General features: G+C 51.6%; 1 protein-coding gene across 1 annotated transcript; it reads right to left on the reverse strand.

The window, feature by feature from the left end:
• Positions 1 to 390: 390 nt before the first annotated feature.
• TRIM46 (tripartite motif containing 46) lies at positions 391 to 11,026 on the reverse strand. The gene is made up of 9 exons (XM_081340478.1): positions 10,591 to 11,026; positions 9,620 to 9,966; positions 8,938 to 9,081; positions 8,098 to 8,193; positions 7,074 to 7,327; positions 6,353 to 6,474; positions 2,705 to 3,004; positions 1,903 to 2,200; positions 391 to 1,218 (listed from the first exon to the last, which is right to left on the reverse strand). The coding sequence occupies exons 1-9, from the start codon at positions 10,838 to 10,840 to the stop codon at positions 843 to 845; spliced, it is 2,187 nt and encodes a 728-aa protein (XP_081196604.1). The 5' UTR covers positions 10,841 to 11,026; the 3' UTR covers positions 391 to 842.
• Between the last annotated feature and the right edge of the window lie 2,174 nt (positions 11,027 to 13,200).

A 13,200-nucleotide genomic window follows, 5' to 3' on the forward strand; every position in this document is an offset into this window, starting at 1 on the left:
TTAGGAAACGAGTTTACGGAGCGATTCCCAGGAGCGGTGAATCTGAGGAGCGTGACAAGGGACTTTAAAAAAAAAAGAAAAGAAAAGAAAAGAGAGATTAATTTTAAAATTATGACTACATCAGAAGTACAGAGGGACCAACTCTCCTACGGGTCAAGAGACAAGAGGTCAAGAGATGACAGCTCAGGATGGCCGTTTCACAATCTTTTTATCTTTTTCGACACAAAAGGGAGGAAAAGGCATTGGACGCTATTCCAAACTCAGCCATGCTCCAAACAAGAATTTGGAGGGGTGGGGTCCTATTTCTCGTTTCTCAGCTGAGATTCCTGCCCCGCACAGAGGCAAAAGGGGGGAGGGGGAAATCTGGATTTTCCCCCCCCCCCGGAAGTTTGGGGGGGGTACACTGAAGAAGATAAGAAGAAAACAAAGAGATGGATATTTTAATATTTTTTTAAAAATTCCCCTCTGTGGGGCGGCTGTGGGGTGGAAGCTGCTGTCGGTCCTCACAGCTGGGCTGATTTTTTTTTTCTTTTTTAAGGGGGTGCTGGCCGGGAAAAGGGCACCCCCACCCCCACCATCAGAATGAAAGAATCTATCTGTTGGAAGTTCACCTATCCACTAGAGGGCAGCATTGCTCAACAGATGCTCTGCCCTGTTCCTACGCTGAAACCCTCGGTTTGTTCACCCCATAGCTAGAGATATATTTTTTTTTCATTTTTTTTCCCGCAAGCAGGGCTTGGAGAGGCTATCTGGACCACCCTTCTGAACCACCACCACTCCCCGAGGCCCCTCTGCTGGTCGATCCCCTCCCCGAACATGCTCAGAATTGGCCGACGGCCAGTTCAGTCCAGCTTGGAGAAGCCGCTGATGGTGACTTTCCGTTCCTGACGGTTGACCACCAGCTCTTGAAGGTGCAAGGCGCCGCCCCCGATGAAGCAGAAGGCCGGGCAGACGGGACCCGAGCAGTCTACCCCGCATTCCCAAAGGCTGCGGAAGGAGACGGCGTCGAAGAACGCCACTTTGCTGTGCTCGTAATCAAGACAGATGCCGACGCGAGGAGGCAACGGCACGGTGGAATTGCCGGGATCCCGAGAGGTCAGCGACACGCCGTGGGAGAGGAGGATCTTGCCCATGCCGATGGTCAGGAAGGCGAAGGGCGGCGATGACTCCAGCGTGGTGTCTTCAGCGCCGCTGTCGTGGCCGCTATCCGGGTCGTACCTTAGCCGGGAAAACAAAACAAAACAACGGAATACAGGTAGAAGAGAGATTCTTGGAAGGACGGCAAAACCTCCGTGAATTTTTTACAGCCCCCCAAAAAGAGTAAAAGCGATTACGGGTTAGTCCTTGACTTAGGAGCCCAAACTTTCTCCTGCTAAATGAGGCAGTTGTTAGGTGAGGCTTGACCCGTTTTACGACCTTGCTTGCCATGGTTATTAAGTTGCATCGCTGCAGCTAAGTTAGCAACACGGTTATTAGCTGAACTTGGCTTCCCCACTGATTTTCTTGTCAGAAGGCCAGGAGTCTACAACTGTCCCAGTGTCTGAATTTTGATCACGTGACCACAACGGTCGTGGGACGAACCGCCACAAGTCACTTTTTCAGTCCAAATGGTCGCTAAATGATTACAATTGGATTACAATTCTCTCTTCAAATTTCAATGGGGCCTGGAGATGCCACTCCGAAAATGCCGACGTTCAGAGGAACTGGCCATCCCTCTACACTGTCCAGATTAAAGTTTTCTGTAAATTGGCCATTTTAAGCTGGCTGGGGAATTCTGGGAAGTGAAGTCCACCTGTCTTTAAAAGTTGCCGAGTTGGAGAAACACCGTTCTAGACCTTCAGAGATGTGACTGAACAAGCTCTAAACTTAATTCCTTCTCCGTCTTTCCAAGCGTTTGCTCACCTGGGGCTCACCACGTCTTGGGGCACCTGGAACCACTCTTGCAGCTTGCTCTCCAGCCCCACGCCCACCTTGACCAGGTAAGAGCTGGGATCCACACAACAGGCCCAGTAGCTGCGTCCTTGGGTGACCGCCACATCGCCGATCACCAGGTCAACGGAAAGATGGCAGCTGGTCATCAAACGCTCGGCGGCAAACAGCATGGGAAGACCGGGGACGCTGCGGACCGCTCGCTGGTCCTTGCTGATGGCCAGGCGCTCTCGGTTGAAGCCCCACCGATTGTCCAGAAAGAAATTCAACACTTTGGGGAGGAGGAAAGGGGACGGGCGAAGAAACCGAGGAACAAAGGATTAGGAAGAGCCTAAATCATATGCGAACTTGATCCGGGACAGTTAGGAAGAGCCTAAATCATAGGAGAACAGGAGCCGGGAGAATTAGGAAGAGCTTAAATCATAGGAGAACAGGAGCCAGGAGAATTAGGAAGAGCCTAAATCATAGGAGAACAGGAGCCAGAAGAATTAGGAAAAGCCTAAATCATATGCGAACTTGAGCCAGGACAGTTAGGAAGAGCCTAAATCACAGGAGAACTGGAGCCGGGACAGTTAGGAAGAGCCTAAATCATAGGAGAACTTCAATGCAGAAGGGACAAAGCAGAGGAGAAACATCTGAATAGCTGGGAAGACAATACCAATGTCACAGGGGATGCAACGCAAATGTTTCTCCTGTGCTTTGCCCTTTCTACATTAGAGTTCTCGTACGATTTAGGCTCTTCCTAAATCGAGAGGAAAGGGAGAGAAGAGCTTACCGGGTGCAGGAGGCGTACGCAAGTAGATATCCTCACTGTAGTCTCCAAAGCCAGCTTTGTTGTATCCTCGGACGCGCAGCACGTAAACGCTATCCGTGTCCACGTACTCCACAATGGCGCTGGTGCCTCGCACCTCTTCCCGGCGCTGCCAGAGTTTGAGCGCCTTGCCCTTGGGCTCAGCCCGCCGGAACTCCACTGTGTAGTGCCAGGCGGCTGGTGAGTGCTGTGGCAGGCGCCAGCAGAGGAAGATCTGGTCGTAGGCGTACGTCCGCTGCGTGTCGATCACCGGAGCCTCCGGCGCTGCAAAGGGAGAGGAGAGAGGGAAGGCGCACAACGTCAGACCGCGGCAGCACGGCACAGCCGAACGCTCTCCGGACTGACCGCAGACGACCAGTACGAGGTCCCGAAGGCGGAGAAGAGACGGGTGTGTTCCGCGGAGGGACGTCGGAGAGGGAGAGGGACAAGAATTGGAGGGAGAGGCAAGCTGCTGAGAAGAATCCAGGGGGGCGCAAGAGAGACTGAGTGCAAGTCGGGAGAAAACCAGGGGAAGAGGCGAAGGAGGGAAGAGAGAGAGAGACGGGGATTGAGAGAAACGAGAGAATGGTGCAAGGAGATGGGAGGAGAGATGCTAAAAAGGAAAGGATTTGGGACATCATCGAAACTAACCGAAATTAAGCTGTTGGCTCCAACACGGTTCCCATAGGGGCCAAAATAACCAGGATTCCCGCCACCTACCGGATTGCCTGTTAGCTCGTTCCAAAGCTAAAGGTAGTCCTCGGCTTACAACAGGTTATTTAGTGACCGCTGAAAGTTATAGCGGCACTAAAAAGAATGATTAACAACCATTTTTCACACGCTCGTTGTCGTCAGCAAAAATATATATTTGCTGGTGCCTTATTTAAACTAAATTTATTGCATGACCTCTGTAGGTCATGCAAATAAGCAATGAATTAGAGGAACTCAGCCAGGTGCTTTTAGAAGCAACAGATGATGATTAGAAGTAAGCTTAAGGGGTGCCTTTGCTCTGCCCTCTGATTACATCTGCAAACAACTAAAGGCTTTGGAACTCACACCGTAAAGAAGGGCCAGAGGTTCTGTTGAACTACAAGTCCCATCATGCACCCCTAGCATGGCCCTGCTGGCCGAGAGGATAATGGGTACTGCTGGCCTACATTTATTAAGAGCATCAGGTTGAGAAAAGCAAGTCTTGAAGACATCAATATTAAAGACACTAGAGCAAAAAAAGACAGGGGGTTGTTTTTTGTGCCAGCCACCTGTTTGCGCCCACTCTCTGATACTCCATTCCGTCTCTTTCGATCCTATCTAACCTCGCTTTGCCTTCTTTGGGGGACTCCACAGCCAGGTTTCCACTGCCCCGAAGATCTCTTAAGCGATTCGCTGGCCCCCTCCATAAACACACCTTCCACTCCAACCCAATACCCAGCCAGGTTCAATCCATCTGATCTGGGATGCCAAAATTTCAACCCAATAAGCCATGGTTTGTTTTGCAAAACTTAGGGAGAGGCCACTGAAGGGAACTGCAGAGAGCCAAGGCCAGTAGGGAAGGTCTCTAGAACGCTCTCCATCGCCCACTCTTGGGGCAAATAAGCCTTCCAGCATTCTAGTCCTCATGGGAAGCTCTTTCAGCCTTCAGGAAAACTAGAATGCTGCATTTCAAGCAGGGTTTGAAATAACAGATCAGAAGGTCCCAAAACAAGGTCAGAGGATGGCAAGGGGAGGCAGGACGGATGCAATGGAAGGGCAGGATCAGGTCCATGGGGCTGGGGGGAAGAAGAGAGAAGGGGGAAGAATCAGGGAGGGATGGGAACAGTGGAGCGGGATGTGACTTGCCTCAGTTTACCGCGGCGATGCCTCAGCAGCAGACACAGCCTATAAACAAAGAGAGGTAAAGCAAAGGGGTCAACAGCCACGCAGCTGGCAGGACCGGGCTGTGGGGTGGGCAGGCTTCAACACGGCGGGAAACCAAAATTAAACCCTGGCTCCCGTAGGTGTCAAAACAACCAGGATTCCCATGGTCCGCCGGACGCCCTGGCAGCGCTCGTTTTGCCCTGAATCAATCCATTCCAAAAAAACTACAGCTACTCCTCAACTTATAACAATTCGCTTAGCGACTGTTATTCACGGAACTGGGGAAAAAGCGACTTCGGTTTTTCAGGCTTACGACCGTTACGGCAGCCCCGCGATCTGAAATTCAGACGCTTGGCAGCTTGGCTCATAGTTAGGACGGTCGCAGTGTCCCAGTGTGTGTGTGTGTGTGTGTGTGTCATGCAATGTCCTTTGGCGACCTTCGGACACGCAAAGTCAATGGGGGAACTCGGATCCACTTAACCATGTTACGAACGGATGGGTCAACGGGCCAAGCACCTTGCGGAATTGTGCCGGGGGGGCCGGGGGGCGGGCTCCGTGTCTCAAACTTTGGGCTGGCTGTGGATTATGGGCCAGGGGGAAAGAAGGAAACTGTCTGGGGCGAAGGGAGAATTAAAATAATGCGAGCGACGGGAATCAAAGCATCCGAAACCATCTCAGGGACTTGCGTCTGCAGGTGGGGTATACATAGGGAGAAGGATGGGGGCAAGGAGGAGATGGGTCCAGGGCAGTCCCGACCCAGCCGAGGTGGACTCACCACCACGCCGACGGTTCCAAGCTCCAGGGTCTTTCCGCTCTTCAACAGGTCATGCACGACACAAACACAACACAAACACAACACAGCATGTGCCCCCGGGGGCTCACAGCACAGTATTGGCATTCCTGTGGCGGGAAATTCTGAGATATTAAGATCTTTTGATTCGTGTTTCTCAACCTTGACAACTTTAAGAGGGGTGGGCTTCAACTCCCAGAATCCCCCAGCCAGCCTGATTTAAGAAGAGTGGACTTCAGCTCCCAGAATTCCCCAGCTGGCACGCTTTAAGACGGGTGGACTTCAACTCCCAGAATCCCCCAGCCAGACTGATTTAAGGGGGGTGGTGGACTTCAGCTCCCAGAATTCCTCAGCTAGCACGCTTTAATATGGGTGGATTTCAGCTCCCAGAATTCCCCAGCCATCCCTGCTGGCTGGGGAATTCTGGGAGTTGAAATCTACCCATCTTAAAGTTGCCAAAGTTGAGAAACACTAATCTACAACCCTGTGCAAAGCAGTCTGAAACTATATTGGTAACAACTAGCATGCCTGCCATTTACAAGTCACCCTGGTTAGCAACCAAAATGGGAACCGACAACACGGCCGTTGAATGAGGCAGTCACTAAGTAGCACATCGACCGTGCTTTGTTTCGCTTTACAGACCTGCGAAGGTCGTCCTTGTGAGGACTGGTTGCCAAGCTACTTTTTCATCACGGTCGTTAACCGCGATCGGTCGCTAAACGAGGCAGCCGCTAAATGAGGACAATCTGTAGTGACTTGAGAAAGAGGGCTGTGGTGATAGAAAGGGGAGATTTTAAGAAATTTCCAACCAAAATGGCACGAACCTACAAGCTGCCAGTTTAATTTTTTTGGAAAACTTACAAAAAAAGAAAATAGGGGTGTTTTTTTTTGAATACGTGAAAAGATCCAATTTCGTCGTACCCGGGAGAATTTTTCCTGCCTCCCGAAGCAGGCCAGGCGTCGCTCGGAAAAATCGGCTTTCTACGCACCTTTAATAAAAATGAGGTCTGTGAGCAGCTTTATTTCTCGGCTCACGTCCACCTGGAATTGGCTGAAGGAGGCGCTGGCCGCTGGCCGGAACGCCTGGAGGGAATCGGTCGCTCTGAGGATCCTGTCGCAGGACGGAGCAATCAAGAGGGAAGCGGAGAGAATCAGATAAGGGGGGAAAAATAACCTCTGAGCATAGATCAACCGCCATCGCTTCCTTGATTGCAACTGAGATAAACGCACGTATATATATTAAAGAGAATAACAGAATTGGGAGGGACCTTGGAGGTCTTCTAGTCCAACCCCCTGCTCAAGCAGAACAACAGAATAATCACATAATATGAAGGAGATGGAAGGGACCTTGGAGGCCATCTAGTCCAACCCCCTGCTCAAGCAAGGTACCCTAGACCATTTCAATGGTCTGTCCAATCTCTTCTTAAAAACTTCCAGTGATGGATGGAAGGAAGGAAGGAAGGAAGGAAGGAAGGAAGGAAGGAAAGAAGGAAGGAATAGCAGAATAACAAGAGCTGGAAGGGACCTTGGAGGTCTTCTAGTCCAGCCCCCTGCTCAGGCAGGAAACTGTCATCAAATTCAGGTCTGCCTCGACTTACAACGGCAATGACGGACAGTGGAATCAGACGGTCATTAAGCGAATCACAGAGTCATTCAGCCGATCCAGCCAATGGGCATTTTTGGTTTGGCCTGTTTTTCAGAGAGACGTACCTGTGATGCAGCTGTTTGGCGGCCTGGACAAAACAGGGCTGGTCAGTTTCCTTCAAGATCTCCTGCGAGTAGCCCACCATGCCCGAATTCTCCAGCATGGCCTGGTGTTCTTGCAGCTGACCTTGCAGGCGACTGACCCGGTTTTGGCGGCAATCTTCAATGGCGTTCAGCAAAGCGGCTCGCTTCTCGTCCAGCAGGCTGCTCAAATTGTTCATCAGACGAATGACCTCTTCCTTGGCCTGGGTGCCGTTCACCTGCAAGACAACGGCCGGTTAGACAAGCCGGGGGCCACCCCGGAGTTCCTCCTTCCTTCCCACCCTCCCTCCCTCCCTGTTGCTTTTGGGACAAATTTGTTTAAACCTCCTAGTTTTTCTTGAATTGCAACCCGTTGTTTTACAGACAAAGGATGGGGGAAGCCGGGAAGGAAGGGCCAAATTGGTATCCTCAATCTTTCCCATTGTTTCAGGCCTGGCTATGTCTCTAGCTCCCTCTTATGGCCGTTGGAAAAACAGCGTTGGCCAATCATCACACATTGAAAGTGATACAATACAGTTTCTATTACAACAATACAATCATAGTTTATATATATTGCCAACCCAACCAGTTAGGCCATAGTCATATACCTAAAGGTAAAGGTAAGGTAAAGGTTCCCCCGCACATGCGTGCTAGTCGTTTCCAACTCTAGGGGCCGGTGCTCATCTCCGTTTCAAAGCCAAAGAGCCAGCGCTTGTCCGAGGACATCTCCGTGGTCATGTGGCCGGCATGACTAGACGCCAAAGGCGCACGGAACGCTGTTCCCTTCCCACCGGAGTGGTCCCTATTTTTCTACTTGCATTTTTTACGTGCTTTCGAACTGCTAGGTTGGCAGAAGCTGGGACGAGTAACAGGCGCTCACTCTGCTACGCGGCACTCGGGATTCGACCCGCCAAACTGCCGACCTTCTGATCGACAAGCTCAGCGTTCTAACCCACTGAGCCACCGCGTCCCTCAACCTCAACCAAATAACGACAAACGTTAACGTTACCTCCACAAGTCGAAGGGTCTCTTCCAATTCGTTGATTTGAGCCTGAACTGTGTCTTGATTGCTCAGGATGTAAGCTATGCTTTTGGTCAACTTTTCCTGCGAGCGAGAAAAATACGGTGAAGCAACGGGGTGGTGGGTGCGATCCTACGGGCCCCTGATCATTGTCAGGCTCCAAAACCCTTTGTGATTCTTCCACCGAGGTTTATTTAGTGTTCCTCGCCCAGAGACAGACTCTTGGCAGACTAAAGCATGCTAACATACCGATAAAAGCACATTCTCTGGGAACTCTTGAGGAAGAGCTGCCTTCACCCTCTCTCTCATACACTAACTCTCTGAACGGAGTCGTTGTCGTGTTTTTTTTTTGCTCCGCGGGAATTCAATCCCTCCCTCCCTTCTGCATGACATCGTATCACAGCCGAGGATTAAAAACCATCTCAAAACCCTCATTAGCAGAGGCTCATTTGGCACAATAAAATAAAATAAAATAAAATCGTATTTTGCATCCAAGTCGACGACTGGCAAAGAAAAAAAAATTGGAGATTGCCTATTTGATCAGAGAGGAAATTTTAAGTGGAACGCCTTTCCCCCCCGCTCTGCTTTCGTTGCCCGGAAAAAACAGGAGATGAGTTCCCATAATCCACTCCAGGTCTCAAAGACCATCCTGACTGCAGTTTTGAACTCCAAGCGGCTTTCCTTTTGTGGTTTTTTTTAAAAATTGTGTTTCTCCTTGGTTGGCCAATCAGCTTCAAGGACTTGGAGATGGAAAGAAAAGAATAAAATAAAATAAAATAAAATAATAAAAGAAAAATGAAAAGACAAGACTTTTTACAAGAATCTCACCTTCAGAGCCTGATAGGCACTGAGCACAGGTGTGATTTTATGACTTGCGTGCGTGCGACGAACTCGACATAACTGGCACACCAAACGCTGGCAAGTTTTGCAATAATGACTCACTTCTTCCCGGTGTTCGGGGCACATCAGACCCTGCAAAAGACACAAAACAAAGCCGGCTGGAGTGCTTCGCAACCAGGATGGACCCACAACACGCCCAGGTGAAGATTGGTGGGGAGGAGGGAGAGAAAGGAAGCCAGGTATCAGAGGGAGTCCTCGTTTAGCGACCGCGCCCTACGGCAATCGTTTGAAGCTACAACAGAGATGAAAATCGGGCGACCAATCCTCGCGTTTGTGATTTTCGCAGGTCTGTTAAGCAAAGGAAAATGGGAGGAAGATCGTCCATTGTGGTCTCCCTTTGCCAACCGCCGTCACTAAACGAGGAGGCCCGTATGACCTCGCTGCTTTGAGCTCCTGAACGCAAGGTAGGATATGACTCTAAGAAATAAAAACGTGAATGTGTTCTTCAAATCTAAGAAACGAAAAGACGGGCGTTTCCTTCCAAACTAAGAAACCAAAACAGGTACAGACAGAAGACAAGCGCTGGAAGGGACCTTGGAGGTCATCTAGTCTTCAGTAAAGGACTTAGGGGGCACCTTTTGAGCCCTGGAAAGCGAGAGGGGAGCCTTACTTTGGGACGGAAGGTGAGAGTAGGAGGGATGGGTTCGTGCTGGGCTTTCTGCGTCCCCCACGGGTGGTAAAGCTTGAAGCACTCATTGCAAAAGCTGGATCGGCACTCGGTACAGCCCTTGGTGGCTTCCAGTTGCGGCGGCTTGCAGAACTGGCACATGATGGCCGCGTTGACGTTGATGGTGTGGCGGTAACGCTCCACCACCCGCTCCAGCGTCAGGTTCCGGAAAAGGCTGCCCAACCCTCGTTCGCCCAGGTCCACGTCTCGCTGGCACAGCGGGCACGGAAAGAGGACGCTCTGGGGGTGCAAGACGCCGCCTCGTTTCCGGCCGGGATACGTGCCGAAACCTCATTACAAAGGAGAAATAAGTTCTTAATGTTATTTCAGAGAAAAAGAGAGAGAGAGAGAGCTGCCATGGGCAGGAGCAGTCTATCTCTAAGTATCTAGGTGGAAAGATTTGTTCTCTCTCAAAAGCTCTGCCCTTTCTGGCTGGTTCTGGGATTCCTGTCCAAAAATGGATTGTCTGCCCTCCAGATTGTCTGCCCCTCAGCAACTATTTTAAAGCCAATCCTCTACTTACGACAGTCCACTAAGTGACCGTTTGAAGTTAGAATGGCACTGGGGGGAAAAAAGTGACTCAGGAACCATTTTTCACGCTTGCGACACTGCAGCATCCCCTGTGGTCAAAATTCAGACGCTCGGCAACCGACTCGTATTTATGACGGTCGCAGTGTCCCCGGGATCCCCCTTTGGCGTCCTTCCGACCCGCCAAATCAACAGGGGGAGGCCAGATTCGCTTCGCAACCGTGTGACTGGCTTGGCCGCAGCAGTGATTCGTTTAACAACCACGGCAAAGTGGGGCCAGAACTTACTTAATGACCGTCTTGCTTAGCGACAGAAATTTTGGGCTGAATGGCGGTCGTCAGTTCGAGGACCGAAAGATCCAATCAACCAAGGTCTCAAACAGATACCCGATTTCAGAAGCCGATCCAGGCGCTCCGGCTTTGGCACGATCCGACGCCCTAAGCGTGGACTTCGCGTGACTGGCGTGGACGCCGGAGAAGTGGGCTCCGACGTGGGGTCCGGACAGACGTAACCCTGTCGGAGCAGGAGTTCGGTGGCGCATATGTGGCAAACGTTGTGCATGCAGGGCAAAACCAGGGGCTGCTTGTACATCTCTTTGCAAAGCGGACACAGCAGTTCCCTCTCCATATTTTTCATGCTGGTCTGCAAAAAAGGAGAAGGAAAAAAAAAAGAAAGAAAGGAAGGAGGGGGGGGAAGGAAGGGGGGATGAGGGAGAAGCCAGGTTGGAAAAAAAACAAAAGAAAACGCGCAAGCCGTTTCTGCAAATAATGGTCTATTTTGGCCCCCTCGTCACGAGATCGGATCGGCCGCTGGGGATCTTTGTCAACGTTATTCCGCCTTCATTATTTTTACGAGAAACTCAAGCGGGTTCACCTATCCGGCACGCCCTCCTCCTCCTATTTTCCCCAAAACAACGAACTTGCGAGGTGGGTTGGGCGGAGACTTATTTGCTCAAGGTCGCCCAGCTGGCTTTCACAGCTAAGGTGGGACTATAACTCCCCGTCTCCCAAAGTCCACCCAATTGGCTTTTATGCCTAAGGTGGGACTAGAACTCCCCGTCTCCTGGTGACTGACCTCAAGTCACCTAAATGGCTTCCACGCCTAAGGCAGGACTAGAACTCTCCGTCTCCTGGTGATTGGCCCAAAGTCCACCCAATTGGCTTTTATGCCTAAGGTGGAACTATAACTCCCCGTCTCCTGGTGATTGGCCCAAAGTCCACCCAATTGGCTTTTATGCCTAAGGTGGGACTAGAACTCCCCGTCTCCTGGTGACTGACCTCAAGTCACCTAAATGGCTTCCACGCCTAAGGCAGGACTAGAACTCACCGTCTCCTGGTGATTGGCCCAAAGTCCACCCAATTGGCTTTTATGCCTAAGGTGGAACTATAACTCCCCGTCTCCTGGTGACTGACCTCAAGTCACCTAAATGGCTTCCACGCCTAAGGCAGGACTAGAACTCCCCATCTCCTGGTGATTGGCCCAAAGTCTACCCAATTGGCTTTTATGCCTAAGGTGGAACTATAACTCCCCGTCTCCTGGTGATTGGCCCAAAGTCCACCCAATTGGCTTTTATGCCTAAGGTGGGACTAGAACTCCCCGTCTCCTGGTGACTGACCTCAAGTCACCTAAATGGCTTCCACGCCTAAGGCAGGACTAGAACTCGCCGTCTCCTGCTTTCTAGCCTTGTCCATTCACCACTAGACCGAGCCGGCAAATGGAAAAACATCAGCTGTTGAGACGATGGGTATTGCAATCCAGAAGCCCCTCAGGCGTTGGCTGGAGCTGAATTTTCCCCCTCCCCAATAAATAAATCCAACCAAGTAATCAGGAGTCTATCCTGGCTTGCTAAGAATAACCCCGGCTTGTTTTACAGCTTGAGAGAGCGTTTCGGAGGCTAGCAGTCAATCAATCAGAAAAAAGGAGATTTTTTTCCCCCTCTCTCTCTCCTCATAAAAGAACTTGGAAGCCCCAGCCAGGCAGCCTTAGGAGAACTTCGCTGTCCAGGGGCAATCTATCTGCAAAAGCAGGTTCAAATGGATTCCAGGTTCAGCAGAATAATAGAGAGCGAGAGAGGGAGAGAAAAAAGATTTTTCTCCCCCCCTCCAAAGATCTAAACATGACTTCCTCCTTGCTTCCACTTGGGATCTGCCTAGGATCAACGGCAAATCGAAAATCTCTTCCTCTGCCCGCTGACCCCAGTCTCTAATTTCCCCCCATCGCCACGCAAAGGAAAGATTTCCCAGCCCCCCCATTCCCAAGCAGCTTGGCTAACCGCCCGCTCTCTCTGGTCTGTCCCTTCAAGGACATCCATTCCTGGATCCTCCTGCCTTCCCCCCAGGAGATCCCCACGCTTGGCACATCCGTAGCCACGTGAGACCCCCCACCCACCCACACGGACCCACTGCCCGCCCGAGATGTCAGGGGCTCCAAATTTCCAATTGCAGCAATTTTTCCCCACCCCCATCCTAGTTAGGCGAAAAGGGCCGGCCAAGCCCCGCCCCACTCCTCTGTGGCCCATCTTCCAAAGCCAGGCTGGGAAGCATGGGCCTCCCCTTTTGTGTGTGCGTGTGGGGGGGGGGAAGGGGAGGGCGGGGAAGGGGGGGTCTTACCTTGCCTGCCCTCTGCCGGGGTGCCATTTCCTTCCCTGGCAACAGCAGGCAGGGGGAAAGGGGACAAAGCCGAGAGGGAGGGAGGGAGGGAGGGAGGGGAGGCGAGGCTGGACCACGGCCTGGGAAGCAGGCGGGAGGAGGTTGCCATGGCGACGGCGGCTGTGCTCGGATGCTCACAGCATCCTTGCTTTGCCCCGGAGGGAGAAGGAAAGGAAAGCACACAGGGAAAATGGGCAAAGGGGAGGGGGCCGAATCCGGAGGTTGGCAACAGTTGGGGGGGGCGGGCGCGGCCAACACCCACCTGGATGAAGGGGGGAGGACAAGTGGTTTTTTTTTTTTGTTTTAAAGGGGAAGGAGCATCGCCCGCGCTTTCGTTCCCCGGGCGGA

Source organism: Vipera berus, assembly GCF_964194415.1.
Source record: "Vipera berus genome assembly, chromosome: 16".
Classification (NCBI taxonomy): Eukaryota; Metazoa; Chordata; class Lepidosauria; order Squamata; family Viperidae; genus Vipera; species Vipera berus.